Genomic DNA, 24,348 nt, shown 5'->3' on the forward strand with positions numbered 1-24,348 from the left:
TTACATCACTATTAAACCATTTTTACAAGAACATAGCACAACTTACATTTTAAAAGGAGGGTAAAATAAAACATTTTGATAAAAATTATATTTTACATAATAGAAAAATAAATGAACTATACTGAACAGATTCATGTTTATTTTCTACAGTAGTAGAGTTCAGTATCTTAGTTTCCAGTCAATAATTTAGTTTTCCTCTAACACACACAAAAAAATCAGACCTCCTCTAAATAGAATAAAAACTTTCATGTGAGTCTTTGAGACTTGTTTACATTTTTGGCCAGTAATTCACCACTTTTGACAGAAAAGGCTGAGAGACAGTAAGATGTGACTCATTTATTTCTTAAGAAATAACAGAAAATGTCTGCCGGAGTCTTACATTTAGAGATCATGTTGTTAGAAGATAATAATGCCTTACGTTTGTGTGATGTGCTGTCATTAGCAAAGTGTCTCCCCATTTATTATCTTGTCTCATTCTCCCACGAACTGGCAAGATAGGTGACACTCAGCTTTTTCTACAGATAAGTAGAGTCAAGTACAATGAGGTTGACTTGTCTGAGATGCAAAGAAGCCAAAGCAAAACAAGGATGGACGTTCTTCCGACTCCAAACCCACAGTTAACCTCCAACTGGGACCTACGTGGGATCTGTCTGAACGTGCTGTGTTCCAGCAAACTAGAATCTGGATACTGACACGTGGAGGCTAACAGTGACAGAATAATTAGCAGGTGTTGGCACAGCTTTAAATGTTTTGCCTTTGACAATTTACTGAAAATTGACAAGGATTAACATTTAATTCTCACAACAACCCAATAAGGCAGTTAATTTTATCATTCCTCTTCAATATCTATATATGCCCTTGGCTTTGAGTTCTAAAAAAATTTATCATGTCAAAAATTCACTTCTACGAAATTTCAAAACTCATTTCTCTTTAGTACTAGAGTAAGTACAGTTTTGGTTATAAATGACTTCAGACATCAAATAACATATTCAGTGGCGTATAGGTAAATGTCTTAACTAGCTTCCTGGGTAGAAAAGTCCCCAGTTTGTAGATCTTGCCAGTGTCTATGGTGTAATTATTTCCATCATGGCCAGTTTCAGGTTGACATCACTAAACTTGGAGCTGGAAAGAGACGAGCACAATCGGCCCTTACAAGCAGGTCCTGACTCTTTACTGGTCCAGGGCCTTCGACAACCCACTTTTAAGCTGGTATTCTTCATACTCCTGAGTAAGCCCAAACTGCTTTGTTGTTAAGAATATGATACAAAAATTTTGACAAGGTTTTGAATTACTATTACTTTTTCCAAATGCTTTTCCAGAGTGAATTACACTAAATTTCTAAACTGCATGAAGCGCAGGAAGAGAATACTGTATATAACATATACAATGATCCATAATTGTTGAATAAAAGTCTGACTTTCTTTACCTCTTAAAAGTCAATATATTATAATCAAATCCTAAAGATGGATAATGTTTTAGAAAATTAATAAATAAAAAGCGTGAAATCTGATCCTGACAATGAGAAAGAACAGGTTGGTGTGAGGACATCCTAGGACAGAGGTAATCATAAGCTCCACTTCGCTTCCATTATTACTTAATGTTTAGACAATGTCTCATTATTTGCAAGTGTTTTTTAACAATGTAGTAATCTGGAACACTATGGCCAAGAGTTTAAAGCATTTTAATTTACAGAAAGATTTTTATTTAACACACTTGGCAGAATTTTAAATTTGGATGTGTAAATCAAAACCTATTTCCCTCAATTTAACCTTCTCAGAAACACCTTACCTTCACTCTGGAGTGTGAGCTGAGATCTCCGCCCACCCCCACCCCTACCCCTGGCTTTATTGAAAATTAAAATTTGAATATCTGAAATGTGTTTCTACTTTACTGTAAAGTAAAGTGTCTTACTATATGGCCAATAAATTAAAGGACGATTTTTTTAAAAAAAAGATTTAACAATCTAATTTCAGAAAAGAGGGTAAACTTTTTTTTCAGATGTCAAAGGGAAAAAAGTACAACTGTACTTTTTACCTCTATCAATAAATCAGGAAATTCAATTTGGCACTGAATTAAAACACATGTTAGAATCCAAAGAGACACCGTAAAGTCCCACTGAACATAGGAGCTAGAGTAACTAGGAAAGCTGATTTTGAAATAAACAGGAAGAGGTCCTCATGGACCAATTCAAAGCGGTCGATATGTTTTTACAGAGTTATGAAATCATACAGCATTCAGTTATATTTTACTTTTATTCATCTCCAGTGATGCCATATCCTAACTAGGAAATTCACTTCCAGTAAAAGAAAGATGAAACACTACAAATTCTTGATATTTGAATCAAATTGAGTGAATCTGGAATTTTTAAAAATCAACTCTGGTGGACTGAAAGAAATGAAGTAATAATGATCCTAACTACATTATTGATCCCAAAATACCTAGGAACAGATTGCTATTGCCAAATTTCACAACATATATATATATATATATATATATATATATATATATATATATATATATAAACTACACTAGTGCCCATTTTCACTATTCTGTTGTGAAATTAAATAATAGTAACTACCAATGGTCGATGATTTTGTCCATGTGGATTAGCCATTTTGTGAATTGTCATAGGAATTCTTTAATCTCAGACTTGTTTTATTCTCTGCTATTTTATAGGTTATGAAATATCTTCCATGCCATCCATTGTTATCCTCAAGAGAATAAATTAATTTAGAAAGTAATCTAAGCCTGTGCTTCCCAAACTTCATTCTAAACAATACCTATAAGATGTTCCATAAAAAAGAGGTTCATCATCAAATAAAGTTGAATATATGCTGCCTATGATTCCTCTCTTGGTGATGATTCACAGTGTGCCTTAGATTTTTAAATTTCTGAGAAGTCTGGCAGGAAAGAAACTTTTTTGACTGTGGATAATTGTGTGCTTTTTGTGGGTTTTTCCCATGTGATGTTTGTTAACACCAGGGAATAAGTATTTACAGACAAACTTTAGGAAAACTTCTATAAATAAATCAAGAGAGAGATAAACCAAGTGGTAATAAATTCCACAACTCTGGGCCCTGGGCTTTGTCTTGACTCATCCCCTATTTTGTGTGCCTTTTCCCAGCACCACAAAGCATTTCTTCTCCAGTTTTCTCCCCAGCCCATCCCAGGTACCTGTCAGCATTGTTTGAAGGACAAAACTCTTCGAAGTTCTTTGAGCTTCAGTAAAAATCAATTCTCTGTCTTTAGCTGGAAGTGAGCCACACTTGGAAAATAACATGTACCTAAGCAGGACAATATAAGAATATACCTAAGAAAAATATAATAAAAACATAAAAGTGATTTTTAAAATATCATTTGGAGGATGTGTATGGTTTCTGATTAAGTAAAAGCATTAGAACTGTAACTGCTTCCCCATAAAATTGCATTAGCCCAAAATGCCAGTAGGGAACTGTGGAGACTGGTCAAGAGGTAGAAAGGAGAAGAGAAAAGAAAGTGGTGAGAGCTGGCCTGAAGAATTGCAGAATGACTTCCTCCTGACAGCACAACAGCAAAGACAGCAGTCTCATTTCAGAAAACACTATGAGTGGTGATGGATGTCATCTAGACTTGGTGTGGTGATCATTTTGCAACATATACAAGTATCAAATCATTATGTTGTACACCTGAAACTAGTAAGTTACAAGTCAGTTATATTTCAGTAGAGAAAAGAAAATACTAATAAAAAGTTGTCTTTCCATGTTTCCTTCCTTCCATCCAGGTGTTTTTAGACATAGCACTTACCAAGACTGTTGTCCCCACCCCAGCTTCATGGTGAAATTATGTTCATTGTCTAGCTCACCTGCTAGAATGTGATCTTCCTAAGGGAAAGTACAGTGTCTGCTCATTCATCTCTGTGCCCTCAAGCCCAGTACAGTGCCAGCACTTAGAATGAATCAATAAAATACTAGTGGAAGTTAGGAAAGAAAGGAGGGAGGGAGGAAGGAGGAAAGAAAGAAGAGAGGGGGAATCTTCTTGAGGCTTGGTTGTTTTTTCAGAGTGGTGATGGATGCCTGGTCTTCCAGTGGCCCCATAGATTAAGGGTATAATCTGTGGCCATGAAATAGGAGATAATTAACCCACATAGGCATTATTTGACGACTTTATTTCCACATGCACTGGATTCTCATTAGTCTTCACAGTCATACACTCATTTTCAGAGAAGAAAAAAAATATAGTTCTTATACTGAGTGGATTCCTTCTGGATTTTATACCTGGATAGAGTCATATGGTCATATGAGGAAAGGAATGAGATGAGCAGAGTTGAATTTTGGTACTTTTATATTGTTCGCATGCAATTAAGAAACTAATATTTGATCATTATGATTTTCACAGTAAACTCATTATGGTCTTAATAATCAAGACATTCTTAACGTCATACAAGCTCTTTGCTGGACTGCACTGAGTGTTTCCTAACAGCTACCATTCAGTGCTTTTAAAAAATTAATATTTGATTATCAGGGGAGAAGGAAAATAAAGGGAATCTGGTCATTCTGCATCACACTTTCCCTTTCTTCCATTCAAACCATAACTAGGTGACCCAAAAGAGTTGTCATATAATTTTCCTTGTGATTTAGCTAAATCTGCAAACTGAAATTGAGGCAACTCCCTGACAGGATACAAGGCAGTAAGCATTTAAGAATCACTAACTCACAGGCATTCTGCAGGAGATCACTGATACATTCTCCGAGAACTACAAGAGGAGGGGGAACAGAACTATTTTCCTACGCTGATCAATTTGAAGCAAGAAAAGTCACCAATTAACATACTTTTATTATTATGCTGGGCAGAGTGTAAAAAAATAGTGCTGCTTCAACAAAACAGAAAAGGACTCAGGTATTCTCATATTTCTTTTCTGAGGTAGATTTGAGCGGGACCATTCCATCTGATTGTAATTCCTGTAGGTAAGCAGATGGTCAGGCAGTACACCAAGAATTATAATAATCTATGTGGGATGTTCCTAAGACATGAGTTAATGCTTTCAAACCCATAAATCTTGGAATTTTATAGAGATGAACCACATTATAGACCTACATGCAAGCATGTGCTTATCAAAATTACCTAAACTGAATCAACAGCTCAGCTCATTTGCAACTCCTGACCTTCTGGAACTGACCTGTGAGATGCATTCTCAAACCAATTTCTTCCTTTTAAGGACTGAAATTAGGTATGTAACAAATACACACAACTTGAAGTGATAGCATGCATTTTCAGGTTCAGATTTCCTGATGTAAAACAAACATGGGAAACAGGGTAAACTGAACTATGAAAAACAAGAAGTTTTAAATATAATCCATCATCTCTCTAAGAGTTCAAGGGACACTACCAGAGATGACTAGGAAAGAGATGAGAAGGGGAACAAAAGGAAAAATTCACAATACAGTTGGCCCTTCAAATTCAGTTTCCAAATCTGTGGATTCAACCAACCACTGATGGAAAATATTTAGGAAAAACATTCTAGAAAGTTCCAAAATCAAACTTGAATTTGCCAAGCACTGTCAGCTATTTAGATAGCATGTGCATTGTATTAGGTATAACGAGTAATCTAGAAATGATTTAAAGTATACAGAGGATGTGCATAGGTTATATGCAAAAGTCATGCAATTTTATACAGGGAAATTGAGGGGTCCTGAAACAAAACCCCTATGGGTACTGAGTGTCGGCTGTAGTCAACTCATCTCCTTGGAGATCGGACACAATTGAGTCAGCTTTGGTGCAGTGAAAAGAAGGCATGGCTTGTAATCCAAAACAGTAGGTGTGAATCGTGGCTCAGACACTTAATAAGCCAGTATCATTAAAAGGTTATTTAACCTCTTTCTGCCTCAGTGTCCTCATCCTTAAAATGGGGATAACAATACTTACCTCTCAGTACAGTTGTGAATAACCTGTATTAAGTACCTAAAACACAATACACAGCCAATGAATATCTTTTACGTTTCTTTCTTCTTATATTTTTCTTTTTAGTAATAATATTTTCAGTCTTAATATATCTTATTTTCAGTGCACCTCTACATAGATTTTCTTAATCCATCTCACAGCAAAATATTATGTAAATGTTAATTCTGCTTCACATATGAGAAAACTTAAAACTCATTATAGAATGCAAGCTATTTTACTTCTAGTCCTGTGGCTAATTCTTCTAGAATGAATATTGGGAGAGCTGAAGTCATATGAGGAAAAAGCTCAAAACAGCAGATTCTGAGGCCAAAATATAATAAGGTTTTAAGATTATCAAGTCGAATAGACAAAAGAATATCATGGCAACCTAGCTGACATCTATTACATTTTTTACTATATAGTTGTGGCTGCAGGAGACTGGAAATAAATATCTCATTAATAATTACAGAGCACATGATATAAGATTTAGGAGGCTTGTGGAGAGTTATGAAATGATACATTTAAAAATCTATTCTTGTTTCTTATTTGCAATTATTGTCGGCAGAAATCTATAGATACTGCACACAAGTAAATTTATAAGACAGTTATTAAAAGTTCTTTCTTGCCATTGAAAGTGAAAGTTAAATAGTAAGGATGCATCAGTTTTAGCAACTTAAAAAGCAATGAAGTAATTCATAATATAGTTAAATACTACTGTGGAAATATCTTTTTTGGGTCTTGTCTAATTTTCATTTTATTACTGCAATTAGCATTCACACTATCACTAGAAGTCTTCATTTAAAAATGAAGCTTGAAAACAATTTTATGAAAATCTCAATAAATAAATAAAAAGATAAAACAAAGAGGTAAAAGTAAGGATTCAACAAATTTTGGAAGAGAACAGAAATAGAGGTTAGTATTTGAAAACAAGACACACCCAGCACCGTGTCTGACAGTCAATAAACCTTCTAGTCAAGTCCTCCTTTCCTGCAATGGGAAGGTGTGTTTTAGGTTCAGAAGAATAAAAGGCAGAGATAATGGGTCAACAAAGATCAAATCCGAGAGCAGAGAGAGTAGCAATGTCGGGTCAAGTTAACAGGTTCATGTTTTAGTAGAGATCAAAGAATTAATCAATAATTTCTTGAAACTCTTCTGTGGGAAAAGCCTGGCTGGGCGTCCGTAAGGATGCTACTCTGCACCACTCACACCCCCACTTCAGGCTGAGGCGTTTCTTTTCCAGCTGTCAGAAGTATCTATTGTCACAGCTGAACCCCTCCCAGGGAACTGCCCTTGGCTGAAGGGAGCTGCCTTACATAAAGTTGCTCTCCCCTCTCCTGGAGCAGTCGGTACCCAGTGACTGATGGAGGCAGGATTCCAAGGCCCAGCAGCCTCTTACCTCAACTGGGACAACTCCTCCCAGCTCCAAAGCCCCTCGTGGGATTGGGACTCAACCAAAGACAGCTGGTTACAGAAATACTCCTAGGAAGCGGACTCTAACATGAAATTTCAGAGATAGGTTGCCCACTGGCCAGCGGTCAACGAGCACCACACAAAGGGCAATAAATGGAGAACTGGCATGTTGTAGAAGTCACTTGTCAGAATGTTCAGTGGTGGTGAACTGGCGTGGGATAACCTGAAAGGCAATGCACAGGCTCAGGCATCTGAGAGATACCATGGACATCATCATTATCAGGGCTATGGAATAGGGGAAACCTGATTAATCCAGGGGAGTGGGGACTGACTTCACTGCAGAAGTGACTGGAGTTCAAGGTGACACTGGAGTTTGTGTGAGCTGGAGGGAGGGGTAGTTATCAAGCAGCTTTCCAGCCAAAGGAAACAGCATCTAAAGAAACTCTGCTGCAGAAAAGTGCCTGGTAATGAGAGGAAATGTGAAATGAATATCTAGAGAGTGGAAATGAAACCAAGGGATGAATGGGACCACACGAGGCTGGAAGAATAGGCAGGGGCCAAATCTCAGCCATGGTAAAGACTGCTGTTGTCATCTTAAGAGCAGAGATAAACCTATGACGGGTTTGAAGCAAGAAAGCGAAAAGATAATGTTATCGAATCCAAGCTCGTACTGCTTGCCACATGACAGACCAGTAGATCAAGAGACGAGTTGTTGGGTCAAGGAATAGTGACTTTATTCGAAAAGCCAGCACACCAAGAAGATGATGGACTGGAGTCCCAAAGAACTATCTTGCCCTGGTTTGGGTGCTAGTTTCTTTTCAAAGAGGAGGAGGTGAGGAGGTAAAGTAAAAAAGGTGGTAAATTGTTACAAATGTTTTTTGGTTGCAGCCAGACCCCCAGACTCCTGAGGGGTTGTGCTAATTTCTTCGTTCCTGCAGCCATTTGCAGGTGGGCCTGGTCAGGATGTATCCTGTGAGCTAAACAAAGGTATTTTAGTTTAACCCTGAGGCATGGGAGGCAGGGTTCTCAGAGATGGGCCATCATATACTGTAAGCTATAGGCAACATCCCTTCAGTGTTTAACTTGTAGCAAAAGCAACAGAATACAAAGGTAAGAGTAAAAGAAACGAATCCAACATGGAGTCAGATTTGTTCTTCCCTGTTACAGTAAGATTTGCTTAAGAAAAAAATCCCTTTGGCTATTTGTGAACAGATGGAAGAGATCAAAAATGGATATGAAGAAAACAGCCTCTCAGAGAATGTTGGAGTGGCCCCTACTGGGATGTGGTGGTTCTCAGTAGAAACCTGTTTACTCTGTGAGCCATCAGACCACCTTCTTAGTGATGGGAAGGCCAGATGCACTTCCACTCACTCACTGATATCCACAGAAACAATCTGGCGTGTTCCCTTTAGTCTAAGATTTTAATCTCTGTTTGAACATGAGAATGTGGGCTCTACTTTAATAAGGACCTTGTCTGTTGTGTCACTGCTGTGTCCCCAGCTCCTAAAATTAGTGTTCAGTACTTAGAAGGTGTTCCTCAATAAATATTTGTTGAGTAATTGAATAAATGTTTTAAAGGAAATACTTCTAATGGGAGGGTAGCAAGTACCATTCATACCTTGATATGAATGATAAAGGTGAGCATAGACTCAGAGCGGTGGGGGGAGAAGCAATGGCTAAGGACCCCAGAGCAACTTGCCTACTTAATCTTATTTATACGAGTAAGTATGAGATGCAGGCCGGTAATGCCTGTAGGTTGAACATCTTAATGGAACTGGGTGAAGATATACTTCTGAGTCAAGCTGTGACTTTGTGCTATTAAGTTTTTTCAAACTGAGAGCAACTGTCATGTTTTGACGTAAACTGGTCACAAAGCCTTGGTTTTCGTTTCCTGGTTTTTGTTTTTGTTTTTGTTTTTATTAATAGAAGAATTTGGGTATGCTCTTTTAACATAATCCAAATCAGCTGTGAAACCCAAATGATTTCCAGTTCTATTTTCCAAGCCAGGGCCTGGAGAAGAGCCTTGACTCTTGACTGAAAGACAAAGGGCAGCTGTGTTCCTTCTGTTTTAGGGGCTGAGACTAAAGCTGAGAGTGGCACTTGAGATCACGCAGCTCTTCTAAACCTTTCTGTGCTGCTCAGAACCGAAAATCAATTTTATGTAGGAACGGTAAGTGATCCCATATTGAGGAGGTCTGTACAGGTGAGGCTATGCCCTCTGTCATGATTGTAAACTAGGACATTGCATATTCATGAGCAGAGAGCTCGGGTAGGACACTCAGACTCGGGAGCGTGGGAGAACAGTGACATCCAGTGGCCAGCTGGCTGTATTTTTGATGTGCAGGGCACACAGATTGCAAAGCATGGGGCTCACGCTTTACTCCTGGTGCTGACTTCTGCTTTTGTCCTGCCAAGTCTGCAAACTCTGTGAGACTCCAAAAGGATTCTGATTTCAGGCCAACCTAGTTCTACCAATGATATTTATCCTTCTGCATCTTCTCCTGGTTTGTTTGTTTGGTTGGTTTTGGTTTTGGGGGAGGGAGGGTTGCTTTCAGGATAAGCATTCATCTCTCTCTAGAGTTGCAATGTCTTAAATTGCATCATAAAATTGAATAATTGTTAATGTCCAACCCTAGAGAAGATGTAAAATTCCAAAATTACATTTTTTCCTAGTTTTGAAAATAAACTTTGTCATTCATTCAACAAATATTTATTGTGCATCTACTAGGTGCCAAGCAGTGAGTAAAAGAGGAATTCTTTTTACTCTCTTGGGGAAGACAGACAATAATTTATACAAGCATGTACACACACATATAGACATCCCATAATGTCTGATCACAATAAGTGCTAAAAAGAAAAATGAAACAAGATAAGAGCATAGATTTTGACAAGAGAATTGCTACTATTTTGGATAGTGATCATACAAGGTCTCTCTGAGGACATTTGAGCAGAAACCTGAACTGAAGGGTCAGCTCATGTATATTTCAGGGAAGAGCATTCCAAACACAGAGAAAAGCAGATGATAAAAAGAACTATTGTGCAAAATCAAGATGCTAGAGAAAATTAAAATAACATTGTCAGTATTGAAATTAAAATAGTTACTTATGAAAGCAATTTTAATTCTATTTTTAGAGATGAAATAAGTTATGAGCTTAAGCTCAACTTTCGTATTTTATACATAAGTGTGAAAAAGTTAATTATAGTCAATCTCTGAATTAGGAATTCAGACCAAAGTAAAAAAGTGTCATATAATAACAAAATGCCACTGTTTATAGTCAATTTATTTCAATATAAAGGTAAAGAGTTAGGAGTGTGGATAGTTTCATTTGGTCCCCTACCCTAGGTATGGGCGTGGTGAATGCTATTCATGAATGGGGTACCAAGGAAAAGCACAGACACACAAATTGCCCTTAACCACCCTACTCAGGTGCCTGCTCTACAGTCTTGTAAGATCTCATTTATTTAAAAAAAAAATTTTTTTTTCAAAGAGAAAGTCGTTAAGAATTTCAAAATGTTAACAAAGTCATCAAGCCATGCAGATAGCCCTTGTAAGTTATGGGCTCTGGACGTCTGCACAGGTCACCTGCCCATGGACCTGTCCATGGAGTTTTCCATAGTTAGTTTCACCAATTTAACACTCCCACCAGCAATATATGAGAGTTCTAGTTGCTCCAGCTCCTCATCAACGCTTGGCGTTGTTAACCACCATAGTAGGAGTGTACTAGTGTCTCTCTGTAACTTTAATTTGCATGTCCCTGATGACCTATGATGTTGAAAAGCCTATTATTTATCTTGATATCTTTTTTTGTGAAATACTTTTTAAGACGTTTGCCCATTTTTATAGTGGGTTTCTGTCTTTTTCTCATCAAGGTGTAGGAGTTATTCATATTTCCTGCATTCTCTTGATGTGCACATGTATTGCAAATATCTCTTGCTCTACTTACTCTTTCATTCTCTTAACAGTTTTTGTTTGTCTGTTTTTTACAGATAGCAGTTGTTACTTTCAGTGAATTCTAATTTATCAATTGTAGCTTTATAGTAAGTCTTGATATCTTTGCATAAGTTGTTCAGGTTTGTTCTTCTTCCAGATTATCTTGGCTGTATTAAGCCCTTTGAAATTAAAACTCTAAAATGACCTATGTGCTAACCTAGCATTTTCAAAATTCTTCAGATTTAAATTCCTTAAATTACCCAGCAGAGGGTACCATGCTACAGGCAAGTAAAGCCAGACTACCTCTAGATCTGGATCAAAGAGGATTATTAACTCTGTGCTTTGCCTTTCCATACCAGAAAAGAGGAATCTTTGGTTTCTTTTCACATCTTCTGGCTAATTATTATGCCTGGCAAGTGCATCAACCAGATGAATTATTATACCAACAGTTGTTGCATTGAGAACTTTTTTGGTGATCATGAATGCCAAGGTCATTCAACATATGTAAAGATTTTCATCTTCTTTATTACCACCATTCTTTATGGTACCAACTGAAGTAACTTCTGTGGCTATTTATAAACCCTTCCAGAAGCCATTGTTTCAGTTAGGAGTACTGTTTCCCTTTTCCAGAATAGCTTCCAATCTCAAAATAGAAAGGAAATGACCAAAACAACATTACAAGTCCCTTAGTTAAAAATGTTCTTTGAAATTAAGTTAAAGTTGCTTAATATCCAAAATATAAATATATTATATGTGTGTGTGTGTGTGTATGTATCTCCAGAATGTATGAATACATAATATAATATTCTGCATGGTACATATTATATATGATGCATATATAGTCTTCCAGTTTGCAGCCTGTCTCTTAACTCTATTTTAGTGTCTGCTAATGAGCAGAAATACTTAATTTTAATTAGTAGTCAAACCTACCAATCTTTTTATTATGGTTAATGCTTTTTATATTTAAGAAATGCTTTCCCACCCAAGGGTCAGACCCCAAAACTTTCCAGTTTTGCCCTTACATTTAGCTCTTGGATTGGTTTGCTAGGGCTGCCATAACAAAGGTAGCTTAAATGTCTCACAGTTCTAGAGGCTTGAAGCATGAAATCAGTGTGTCGGCAGGGTTCATTCCTTCCAGTGCCTGTGCAGGGGAGTCTGGTCCGTGCCTCTCCCATAGCTTCTGGTGGCTTACCAGCAATCTTTGGTGTTCAAGTGAAAGGAACAGACACATGTCTTTCACTTTAAATCCAAAGCTAGAAATGATTAAGCTTAGTGAGGAAGTCATGTCAAAAGCCAAGATAGGCTAAAGCTATCCCTTATACCAAACAAGTTGTCGAGTTGTACATGCAAAGGAAAAGCTTTTGTAGGAAATCAAAAGTATTGCTCTAGTAAACACATAAATGTTAAGAAAATGAAATTGTGTTTTAGTTGATATGAAGAAAGTTCTAGTGGTCTGGATAGAAAGTCAAACCAGCCACAACATTCCTTTAAGCCATGGTCTAATCCAGAGCAAGATTGGAACTCTCCTCAATTCTGTGAAGGTTGAGAGATGTGAGGAAGCTGCCAAAGAAAAGTCTGAGGCTAGCAGAGGTTGGTTCATGAGGTTTAAGGAAAGAGGCTGTCTCCATCATATAAAAGCGCAAGGTGAAGGAGCAAGTATGATGTAGAAGCTGCAGCAAGCTATCCAGAAGATCTAGCTCACATCGTTAATAAAAGTGGCTCCACTAAACAACAGATTTTCAGCGTAGAAGAAACAGCCTTATGTTGGAAGAAGATGCCAACTAGGACTTTAATAGCTGGAGTGGAGAAATTAATGCCTGGCTTCAAAGCTTCAAAGGACAGGATGATTTTCTTATTAGAGGCTAATGCAGCTGGTGACTTTAAATTGAAGCCAATGTTCATTTACCATTCTAAAAATCCTAGGGCCCTTAAGACTTACGCTAAATCTACTCTGTCTGTACTCTATAAATGGAACAACAAAGCCTGGATGATAGCACATCTGTTTACAGCCTTGTTTACTGAGTAATTTAAGCCCACTGTTGAGACCTACTTCTCTGAATAAAGATTCCTTTCAAAATATTATTGCTCATGGACAACGCACCTGGTCACCCAAGAGCTCTGATGAAGATGTACTATGAGGTGAGTGTTGTTTTCATGCTGTTAACACAGCACTCATTCTGCAGCCCATGGATCAAGGAGTAATTTTGACTTTCAAGGCTTATGATTTTAAAAAAATACATTTTGTAAGGCTATAGCTGCCATAAATAGTGATTCCTCTGGTGGATCTGGGCAAAATCAATTGAAAACATCCTGGAAAGGATGTAGCATTCCAGATGCCACTGAGAGCATTTGTGATTCATAGGGCGAGGTTAAAATATCAACATTAATAGGAGTTTGGAAGAAGTTGATTCCAGCCCTCATGGATGACTTTAGTGGGGGATGAAACTGCAGATGTGGTGGAAACAGCAAGAGAGCTAGGAATTAGAAGTGGAGCCTGAAGATGTGATTGAATTGCTGCAATTTTATTGTCAGACTTTAACAGATGAGGAGTCGCTTTTTACGGATAAGCGAAGAAAGTGGTTCTTGAGATGGAATCTACTCCTGGTTGAAGATGCTGTGAAGATTGTTAAAACGACAACTAAGTGTTTAGAATATTACATAAACTCAGTTGATAAAGCAGCAACAGAGTTTGAGAAGACTGGCTCTATTTTTGAAAGAAAGTTCTACTGTGGGTAAAATGCTCTCAGAGAGCATTGCGTGCTACAGAGAAACCGTTCATTAAAGGAAGATTCAATCAACGCAGAAAACTTCACTGTTGTCTTATTTTAAGAAACTGTCACAGCCACCCCAACCTTCAGCAACCACCACCCTGATCAGTCAACAGCCATCAACACTGACGCAAGACCCTCCACCAGCAAAAATGACTCGCTGAAGTCTCAGATGATGTCTGGAATTTTTTAGCAATAAAGTATTTTTTATTAAGGTATGTACATAGTTTTGTTAGACATAATGCTTTGCACACTTAATAGACTACAGTATAGTGTAAACATAACTTTTATAGATACTGGGAAACCAAAAAGATTCATGGACTTGCTTTATTGCAGTATTCACTTTATTGTGGTGGTCTGGAACCAAACCTGCAATATTGTCAAGATATGCCTGTGTACTGTTTCATTCACCTTTTAGTCTAGTCTACCACTTTGTCTTGCTGTAACTTTACAATAAGTCTTGATATGTGGAACAGAAAGTCCTCCCATCTGAATTTTTTTTAAACATCTTTGATTATTTCTGGACCTTCGTAATTGCACACAAATTTTATAATCACCTTCCTTGTCAAGTTTCCCAAGGGTCTTTTAAAATTTTCATTAGAATTGAATCTATGATCTTGACTACATGAGTTAATTTTGACAGATATTGAGTCCTCAGTCCATAACCACAATACATATCTCCCCGCCTGAAAAACAAAAATTCTTCAATGTCATTCAGTGGAATTTCATACATTTCCTCATAAAGGTTTCTCATGTCCTAAGTTTCTTTTATGCTATTATAAATAATAATTTTATTTCATCTGCTACTTGTTTAATATCAGTTTGCACATGTGCAATTGCTTTTTGGATATAGAATTAATGTCTAGAAACCTTGTTAACTTCTTATATTAATATTTTTGAATCCTATCCGGGATCCCTGACCAATACCCTTTAAGACTGTCAAGGTCATGAAAACATGGAAAGATTGAGAAACTTTCACAGACTAGAGAAGACTGAAACATGGTGACGACATGCAATGTGGCACCCTGGATTGGATCCTGGAACAGAAATGGAAAAACTAGAGAAACCCAAATAAAGTCTGCAGTTTACTTAATAGTGATTATACCAATGTGACTTTCTTAGTTTTGAAAATTGACCACAGTAATGGAACTAGGCGAGGAGTATGCTGAAATTCTCTGTACTGCTTTTGCAAATTTTCTGTACAAAAGTACATAAATAAGAACTAAAAAGTTTACATTTTTAAAATGTGATAGTAATGCAAAAATAGAGAAATAGACCAATGAGAAGAATAGAGATTTGGAAATAGACCCAACATACATAATCAATAGATTTTCAACAAAATGGCTAAAGCAATGTAATGCGGACTAAAAACCCCTTTAGCAAATGGGACAGAACATCTCATGGGAAAAAGACTTAATCTTTATTTTCTCCTCACACTACATACAAAACTCAACTTACCATGTATTGTAGATTTAATTGCCGAAGTTAAAACTATAAAATTAGAGGGAGGAAACATTTTCAACTTTGGAAGACACAAAGAATTCTTAGGTGGGACACCAAAATAAAACCATAAAGGGAGAAAATGGAAAAATTAGACTTTATCAAAGCTTAAGACTTTTGCTGTTACAGACATCATTGTAAAAAATTAAAAGGCAAGCCATGAACTGGGAGAAAATATTTGCAACAAATATATTTGACAAAGAAAGGACTTATATCCAGAATACATAAAGGACTCTTACAACTCCATAATAAGAAACAACCCAAATGTCCACCAGCAGGAGAATGGATAAGTCAAATGAGGTATGCACACAATGGAATGTCAGGGAAACAATGCTCCATGAATATTTTCACATCTCTTTACAGTTTGTCTTTCTAAGCAAAGGAAACTGGCACATCATAGAATATCTCCTCTTCCCCACACTCATTTGCTCCTCGCAATTGCAAGGGTGTTAGACTTGGAACCACATGTTCCCATTCAAAGGATAATAAAATCTTATCTCCCCCAGAGTCACGGTGCTGACTGGGGACTTTCCCCTGCACCTTCCTGAGAGAATTCATCTACTACCCCTAGTATTTGTTTACATTAGGGAGATAGGGTTTCTCTCCCTTTTCCAGAAAGACACAGTAGCAGCTAAGCAGTGTGTAGCCTATGTAAACTTCCAGACTCATAATTTGGGGCTTCCTCTCCTGTGGTGCAGGCACGGCATATCTACCTGGCTCTCATCACATCATCCCAAAAAAGAGAGAAGAATGGAGCATGGAAAACAGATGCAGGTATTTCTGTGTGTGGTAATAATAACTCTGATCTCTGCCCTAGAAAGCACATGTTTGCTTTTGGCATAAAAATGAACAAATGCAGATATTAAAAACTTATTGTGGAAGGGAAAAGGTATAGCTCAAGTGGTAGAGCGCATGTTTAGCATGCATGAGGTCTTGGGTTCAATCCCCAGTACCTTCTCTAAAAACAAAGAAAGAAATAAAAGTAATTCCCTTCCTCCCCCCAAAAAAACTTACCATGGAACATGCTTAGCAATTAAAAAAAAAAGGTTATAACATGAAGGAACCTCAAAGACATTCTGTGGAACCAAAGAAGCCAGATGCAAAAGAATACAAGCTATGTGGTCCTATTAATAGGAAGGGCAAGGAGAGTAAAAATTAATCAAATGGTAATGGAAGTCAAAATAGTGATTTCCTGTGTTAGAGGCACATGAGAGGAACATGCAGGAATTTTCCGGAGTGCTGGAAAAATTCTATATTTTGATCTGTAGTTGGTAACATGGTTGTGCATACAGAAAAAATTTAAGATTAGTGGGCTTTATGCACCTTATTTTATGTATGTTATGACTTAATTAAAAACTTTTTTAAAGCCTCAGCCAGTTGTTTTGTGGGAATTGGCAGGTGATTCTAAAATTTACATGGAAATGCAAAGGGAAAAAAATTGCCGAGGTACTCAAATTAGAACAAAATAGATGGGCTTGCTTCACCAGCAAAATGATAAAGTAATTAAAGTAGTGTGGTATTGGCATAGTAATAGACAAATAGACCAACGGAACAAAGTATGGTCTATAAATAAACCCATTCATGAGTGACAGTTTATGAAGAGCTGTTAAGGAAAGGATGATATTTCAGTAAATAGTTATGGGTCCACTGAACTCATATAAAAAATAAAACTTGAACCCTTATTTTATATCATATGTAAAAATCAATCTCAGGTGGATCATAGTTTGAAATGTGAAAATCAAAACAATAAAGCTTTCAGGAGATAACATAGAAGAATATCTTCATGACCTTAGAGTGGGATCACATTTTTTAAACAGAACAACAACAACAACAACAACAAAACAATGACCTTAAAAGAAATAAGTGGTAAATTCTATTATTTTACATGTAACAGCTTCTTTTATTACTTTCTTAAGAGAGTGGAAAGGCAAGCCACAACAAGAGGAAAATACTTGCAACATGTATAACTGGGAAGGGTCTCATATTCAGAAGATGTAACAAATTCTTTCAAACCAATTATAAATAAAATTAAAGGACAATCTAGTGGGGAGGGAGGTAGTTCACTGGTAAAGTGCCAGATCCTGGGTTCAATACCCAGTACCTCCATTAAAAAGAAATAATTAATTTTTTTAAACCATTAGGGTTAAAAAAAAAAAAAGACAATCTAAAAGGAAAAATAGGCAAGAAACCTGGGCAGATACATGACATAAGAGCCAATTGTCCATTATTCAAATGACTAATAAATTACCCATTATCCAAATGGCTCATAAACTTACTAAAAAAAGTTCTCAATGCCATTAATCATTGGAAAAATGCAAATGAAAACCACAGAAAGATACCTCTACATTTCTTCTAAAACAGCTAAAGTTATAAAGCCTGAAAATGCCAAGTATTAGCAAGAATGTGGAAAAAGAACCCTCATTACAGCTGATGGGAGTGCAAATTGTTACAACTACTTCAGAAATCAGGTTTGCATTATGTAACTTACTTAAGTTACTCAAGTTGAAAGTATGTCTGTCTTATGAGCCAGCAAATACACTTCTGGGTGTGTATCTGGCAGAAATATGTACACCTAAGCAAGAGACACAGACAGGAATATTCAGAGCAGCACTATTGCCAATAGCTCCAAACTAGAAACAATCTAAATGTTCAAAAATAGAATGAATAAATAAATTGTGGCATAGTCATCCAACAGATAACTTTACAGCCTTGCACTCCAGCTACAAAGACATGGATAACTCTCACAGCATGATGTTGAGTGAGGGAAGCCAGATATAACAGAACACACCCTGAGTGATTTAGGGGCAAAGAGACAGGCCTCTATAAGAGTAGAACTGTTCTATTTCTTACTTGGGTGATGCTTACCAACGCTTTCACTTTGTGATAAGTCACTGAGCTGTAACATCTATCTTTGTGCATTTTTCTGTTGTGTATTTTACTTAACAATTACAAAGCTTTTAAAGACACATGAACCACTTATCAAAAAAAAAAAAAAACTGAAAAGAGTTGGGGGAAGATTTGATGAAATAGGATTCCATAAGGATTTTAAATATTACTATTTGGATTTAAGCAGATGGCATAACATAAACATTACTAGTGGCCCCAAATACCCACAGAGAAAGGCAGAGTAGGCTGAAAGGTTTGAAGGGAGGGAAAAGGGAGACTGAGTTGGCTCAGTGGTAGGGTGCATGCTTAGCATGTGTAAGGTCCTGGGTTCAATTCCCAGTGCCTCCATTAACAAAAATAAAATTAAAAAAATAATGAGACATGTGAACCAATTTTGAAAAGTAAGCAGCAATTAAAAAAAAAAAAAAGGGATGTCAAAATCTTCTCAGAACTGGATGCTTGTTCTCTCCCCAGAACTCTTATTTTCTCAAGTTTGCCCCCCACCCCCGACCTTTTTCAGAGCACTTTATCCTGCCAGCTCTCTCCTCTAACTGCCACCTGTCCCCTAATCTTCAGGTTTACCTCTGGAATAGTCACTTTAGTACATTCTGAGCCTGCCCTGACCACGCTGAGTTGTCCAGGAATGGGCCTCTGTTCCCATTCACAATGAACTTTACAATATGGAAATCACACCAAAACCACATTTTCATAAATTAATAAGCATACATCTTAATATGCGTGTTGTTTTATAGCTCACCTCTCAACTGTATTTACTTCATCTTCTTATGTATAAGAGGCATAGAAGGAAGTCATTAAAAATACAGACTTTGGAATTACATTCACCAGGGTTCAGATCCCAGTCCTGTCACTTTTTAAGTGAACCACCTGTCTAACCCTGTTTCTTCCTTTTGTAACTTGGGGTTACAAAATTCTGGGAGTCTGACTGACTCCCAGAATTATTGTAGAGACTGAAGAAGGTGGTAAATGTAAAATTCTTACTGTAGTGCCTGGCTCTGATCACTAACTTCCAGTGATGATGATGACAATGATGTAGCACCCCTGGAAACTATTTAAGAGTTAAACTGGAATAGGAAAAGTTTATATCGTCAGTTTGTGATATTAATGTTGGGGTTGGAGGAGGGAGGTACTGTTTTATGGCCTTTCTGATCAGAAAGCCCAGAAACCCATCTATCAGCTCCACAAAATTAAGATCCCTGTGTAATAAATCATTGTAAGAAAGGCTGTAATCTTTATGAGTAGAAGAAAACATTAGCTTGAACGTGTTGAGTCATTTCAAAAATCTTTGGAAGGATATATTAGGATTTATTTCAACTGGGAAGGTTGAGACTGGGAAAGGCTCAGACTGCCTCTTCCTGAAGTTCACAATGGTGGGAAGAGGGTAGAATTTAAAGGTACAAAGGAAACGCCCTAAGGTGAGTCCCAGGTCACAGGTGAAAACAAAAGTCATGACGTACTCTTTAATTTCATCCATGGGAAACATCAACTGAATGTCTAGCAATTTTTAAAGTCACACTTACCCTACAAAAGCCATAGGCATCCTGAGGACAGAATGGTTAGTTTGTTAACAGGAATGAAACCAGTGAAATTTTGACTTGCTGTCTGACAAGCTCACAGGGGATGCTGAGGAGGGAGGGAGGGAGGGGCATACAGAAGACTACTGGTTCACAAACAAGGGGCACCCACTCATGAGAGGAAAGAACTCCAGGTCCCAGGTACCCTCCCCATTTCCGCTTCCCAGTGGGATGAAGCAATGAACTGTTCCTGCTCAAGTTAAGAGTTAAGGGAAAGGGACAGGACTGGGTGTATGTCTGCCTTAGCCCTTTAGGGCCATGAACGATTCATACTGGAACAGAAATGCACATAAGTCTTATAAAGTTTAGATACAAAAAATTCTAGGCCTAAAATACTTTTGTGGCAAACATACGTCATTTTTAACCCATTAGACTTAAAATGATAATAATGGTGCTAAAATAATATAATTTATTTATTTGAAATATGGTTGATTTACAATATTGTGTTAGTTTCAGTATACAGCCAAGTGATTCGGTGATTTTTTTTAGGTTATTTTCCATTATAGGTTATTATGAAGTATTGAATATAGATCCCTGTGCTATACAGTAAATCCTTGTTGCATATCTATTTTATGTATAGTAGTTTGTATCCCATACTCCTAATTTATCCCTCTTGTCCTTTCCCCCTTTGGTAACCATAAGTTTGTTCTCTATGTCTGTGCGTCTGTTTCTCTTTTGTATATAGATTCATTTGTATTATTTATTAGATTTCACATATAAGTAATATATAATATTTGTCTTTGTCTGACTTACATCACTTAGTATAATGTTCTCTAGGTCCATCTGTGTTGCTGCCAATGGTGCTGTGATTTTATTTTTACTTTTTTATTGAACTGTAATTGATTTTATTTATTTATTTTTATTTTAAATGTTAGTTTCAGGTGCACAGCAAAGTGATTCATTTATACATATACATACATATTTTTTTCTTTTCAGATTCTTTCCCATTATACGTTATTACAAGAAATTGAATGTAGTTCCCTGTGCTATACAGTAGGTCTTTGTTGTTTATTTATTTTATATATAGTAATGCATGTCTATTAATCCCCAACCCCTAACTTTTCAAAGTAATATAACTGACAGTAAGAAAAACGGCAACTCAAGATAATGCTGATGATGTACTGATAAGTCCTTCCTAAAATATTCAGTCCTTCCTAAACTCTGAACAGAATCAGTAAGCACCCAGCCAGGAAAACAAAAAACACACTAGTTATTTTAACAGAAAGAACTTGCTGTGAGGAATTGGTTAAACAGACACTGGAGAACTAAGAAATTAAAAAAGGGATTCTGAGACTAAGACAGAGAAAGTAGCTACAGGAAGCAATTACCAGCCGTTGCTGAAGGAACAAAGAGAAGACACAGGGGTTATATTCTGGAAGAACCCAGGAAAACTGGAACCTCTGAGAATGGGGCACAGCGAGACCATCGCGGGTATCTCTGGGAGAGGAGACAATGAGGCTGATTCTGGGAGTACAGGAAGACGCAGGAAACTAGAACTAGAACCCGCTGCTCCTGCCAAGGTGAAGAGACCCTACTGGACATTGCTCACTAGAACAGCAAATAGGAAGCAGCAAGTCCCTTTTCTCCTCGAGTTTTCGGCATTCCTCCAGCGCCCCCTACTGCTGGACTCTGAAGGACCCAGCTGACAAACAAGAAATGTGGTTTGCAGAGTCCTTCACAAAACTGAGTCCCAGCTAAATCGGATAACCTGACCTGGATTCATTCTCTGTTTCCAAGTCTTTCTGGGGAAAAGAAAGTAGCATGTTTAGGAGACTCTGAAAATCCTGCCCACCCTCCCACAAAAAAGACTTCTTTTTTCCCAATTAATTAAGATTCTATTTTTTTTCTTTCAAATAAAGTTATTTGATCTAATTTTGGAGTCATTTCTCTTTATCTGCCATTTGAAAACAGGTATTTGTAAGGGAAAGAGAGGGAACACATCTGAGGTAGATCGTTCATTTCTCTATTTTCAAGCTGTGCCTCACCGTTTCAACTCCCTCTCAAGGACCAGAACTGAAACTGGCTCTCAGATTTTCTTGATACTTTTCTTAATTTCAACCTCTGCCCTCCCATTACAAAGAGCTGGGACCTAGAATCGAGTCTTTGTGGAAATCCTCACGCCACTGCTCACAGGCTTGGGGGACTTCATTCGACTTTCTGAGCCTCCCTTTCTTCATCTATGTAATGGAACAATGCCTAATTGCAGGTGGTTAGGATTAAATGGAATCAAATACAATGGATGTCAGAGTGCCTGACAATGTGTTGAGAAATAAATATCCATGTCATTCTTCTGGCACTGAACTCTGACATTTCAAACATTTACAGAAATGACCATCAGGCCTAAAGCCCAGAATCATTTTTCAATGTGCACGTCTCTCTCTCTCTACGGGAGGAAGTTTCTCCCTGCAGGAGTGACCTCGTTGGTTGGAGCGGTGGAAAGTCTCATGGATTCTCAGAGCTGCGAGCCTGCGTGGCTGGGACTAGAAGTCGCGGGGCCCTCCCCTGGCCTGGCATCCAGCTCGGGCTGCTGCGGGACGCGGGTGGGGCGCGGCCGCGGCACCGCCTCCCCGGGCGCCCCGCCGACTGGAGCGCGGCGCGCAGCCGGAGCTGGGGCCCAGGGCGCCGAGGGGAGGCCGCGCTCCCAGCGCCAGGGGCCCGAGGGGCGTCCGACTTTGCCAGCCGCCCGCGAAGATGTGACCCAGTCCTGCTGCCCATGTGCGCCCCCCGATTTCCAGCTTGGGTAGCGGCCAGAGGGGCCCCAGCGCCCCGCCTCCCGACCCTGCCGCCGCTGCTGCTGCCGCTGCTGCTGCTGCTGCTGCTGCTGCCGCCACTGCTGCTGCTGGTGGCCGCGCCGTCGGGACGGGCAGGTAGGAGGGTCGCGCCCGAGCCCCGCCGACAGCCCAGCTCCGCCTGGGTCGATCCCGCCCGCCTCCGGGTTTCGCTTTCCCGCACCAGGAGCGCGAAGCGCGGGGAGATAACTCGCCGCCGCCTCGCGCACGCCTGGTTCAGGGTCAAGTTCCCAGAATTCGCGTTTCACGCTTTTCCTTGCGGGGGTTGCGGAAGTGTGGAAACGGTCCCTCCTCTGGTACCCACAGCTCGTGGCGTGCGGTCGCTGACCGTGACTTTGCGCACCGCGTTTGCACGTCGCGGGCTCCCGCCAGCGCAGCCGCGGCCACGCCGACCAACAGCCTTTCAAAAGGCGATGTCTGCGCTTTAATAAACCAGACTCCCCGAAAGAGTGGGCTCACAGGGAACTGGAGCTAGAAAGGAGCAGTGTTTCTAAAGTAAGATCCCTTTTCCTGGGCACGTCCTTTTTCCCTTTGTACTTTTGACCACGTACAGATAGGTGCTCTTAGGTTTTTCGAAAATAACAACACTTTTAACTGATCTATGGCTTAAAGTACTGAAGTTTTTCTGGTTTTGTTTTTAAGTTTCAACCCTCTGCCAACTGGAATCCAGTAAACCAGAATGATTCATTAACCTGACTTCCGTTTTCTTTCACTTCTGGTGTATGAGATAAAGATTTTTTTTTAAAGCAAGATATCTGAGACCCTCCCTTGTTTAAATTAAAAACAACAAAACTTCGTAAAATACAGTACTTCGTACTGACTTGGTCCAGGCTTCTGTGTTTTCAACCCAGAACTGAATGGCAGTGGATGCAGGAAGAAAGTTGTCCATGAAACTTTAGTGTCCTTAGTAGCCAAAGAACAAGTTATGAAAGTTCAATATAGTTACAAAGGTCTTTTCAAAAGTGTGCATATAGATCTTGGGGAGATTTTTGAACCATAGATATTATACACAAAAACGTGTCTCTTCTAAATCCTAAATTTACCAGAAATTGTAGTTCTTTTGTCTTGTGATAAATATTCCTAGGTAAACTGAAGGGGAAGCCACTACCCCTGACTTATGCAGATATTGATCCTCCACTAACAAATATGAATTTGCTTGCTTCTGTTTTTAATCAAAGAGAAATAAAGCTTGCTCCTTCATTGGGTTGGGAGGCTGACATTAAAAGGTTATAATATTCTTGGCTTCAAAGCAAAATTGAGGAGGGGAAAAAAAAAAAACAGAAGAAACTCTTTTCTGACCCACACCCCAGTACTTTCTTAGCTCTTCTTACAGCTTCCCTGTCCTCTCCTAGGCCTCCAGGCATCCTCAGGGTTGCTAGGGTGGAGAAGGGCAGAAGGGATATGTGGTTACCTGGATACCATACCTGCTTCTTACTAGAGAGTGATTCTATCTTGATGGATCTGCACAGTATCTGCAGAGTAATGTCACCTTTCTAAGAGTTACATGACATTGCCACTCTCGGGTAGGTAAATTCTTTAATTTTTGAACTTTTTTT

General features: G+C 38.5%; 1 protein-coding gene across 2 annotated transcripts in view; it reads left to right on the forward strand.

Moving 5' to 3' along the window:
- The first annotated feature begins 22,420 nt into the window (after positions 1-22,420).
- IL20RA (interleukin 20 receptor subunit alpha) overlaps positions 22,421-24,348 on the forward strand; it is a 34,321-nt gene continuing 32,393 nt past the window's right edge. The window contains exon 1 of one of the 2 annotated variants that reach the window (XM_045524601.2): positions 22,421-22,870. In XM_045524601.2, the coding sequence (XP_045380557.2) occupies positions 22,717-22,870 (154 nt within the window). In that variant the 5' untranslated portion in view covers positions 22,421-22,716. The remainder of the gene's footprint in view (positions 22,871-24,348) is intronic. The other variant, XM_010965633.3, reaches the window with a different exon arrangement.

This window comes from Camelus bactrianus, chromosome 8, assembly GCF_048773025.1.
Source record: "Camelus bactrianus isolate YW-2024 breed Bactrian camel chromosome 8, ASM4877302v1, whole genome shotgun sequence".
In the NCBI taxonomy this organism is placed as follows: Eukaryota; Metazoa; Chordata; class Mammalia; order Artiodactyla; family Camelidae; genus Camelus; species Camelus bactrianus.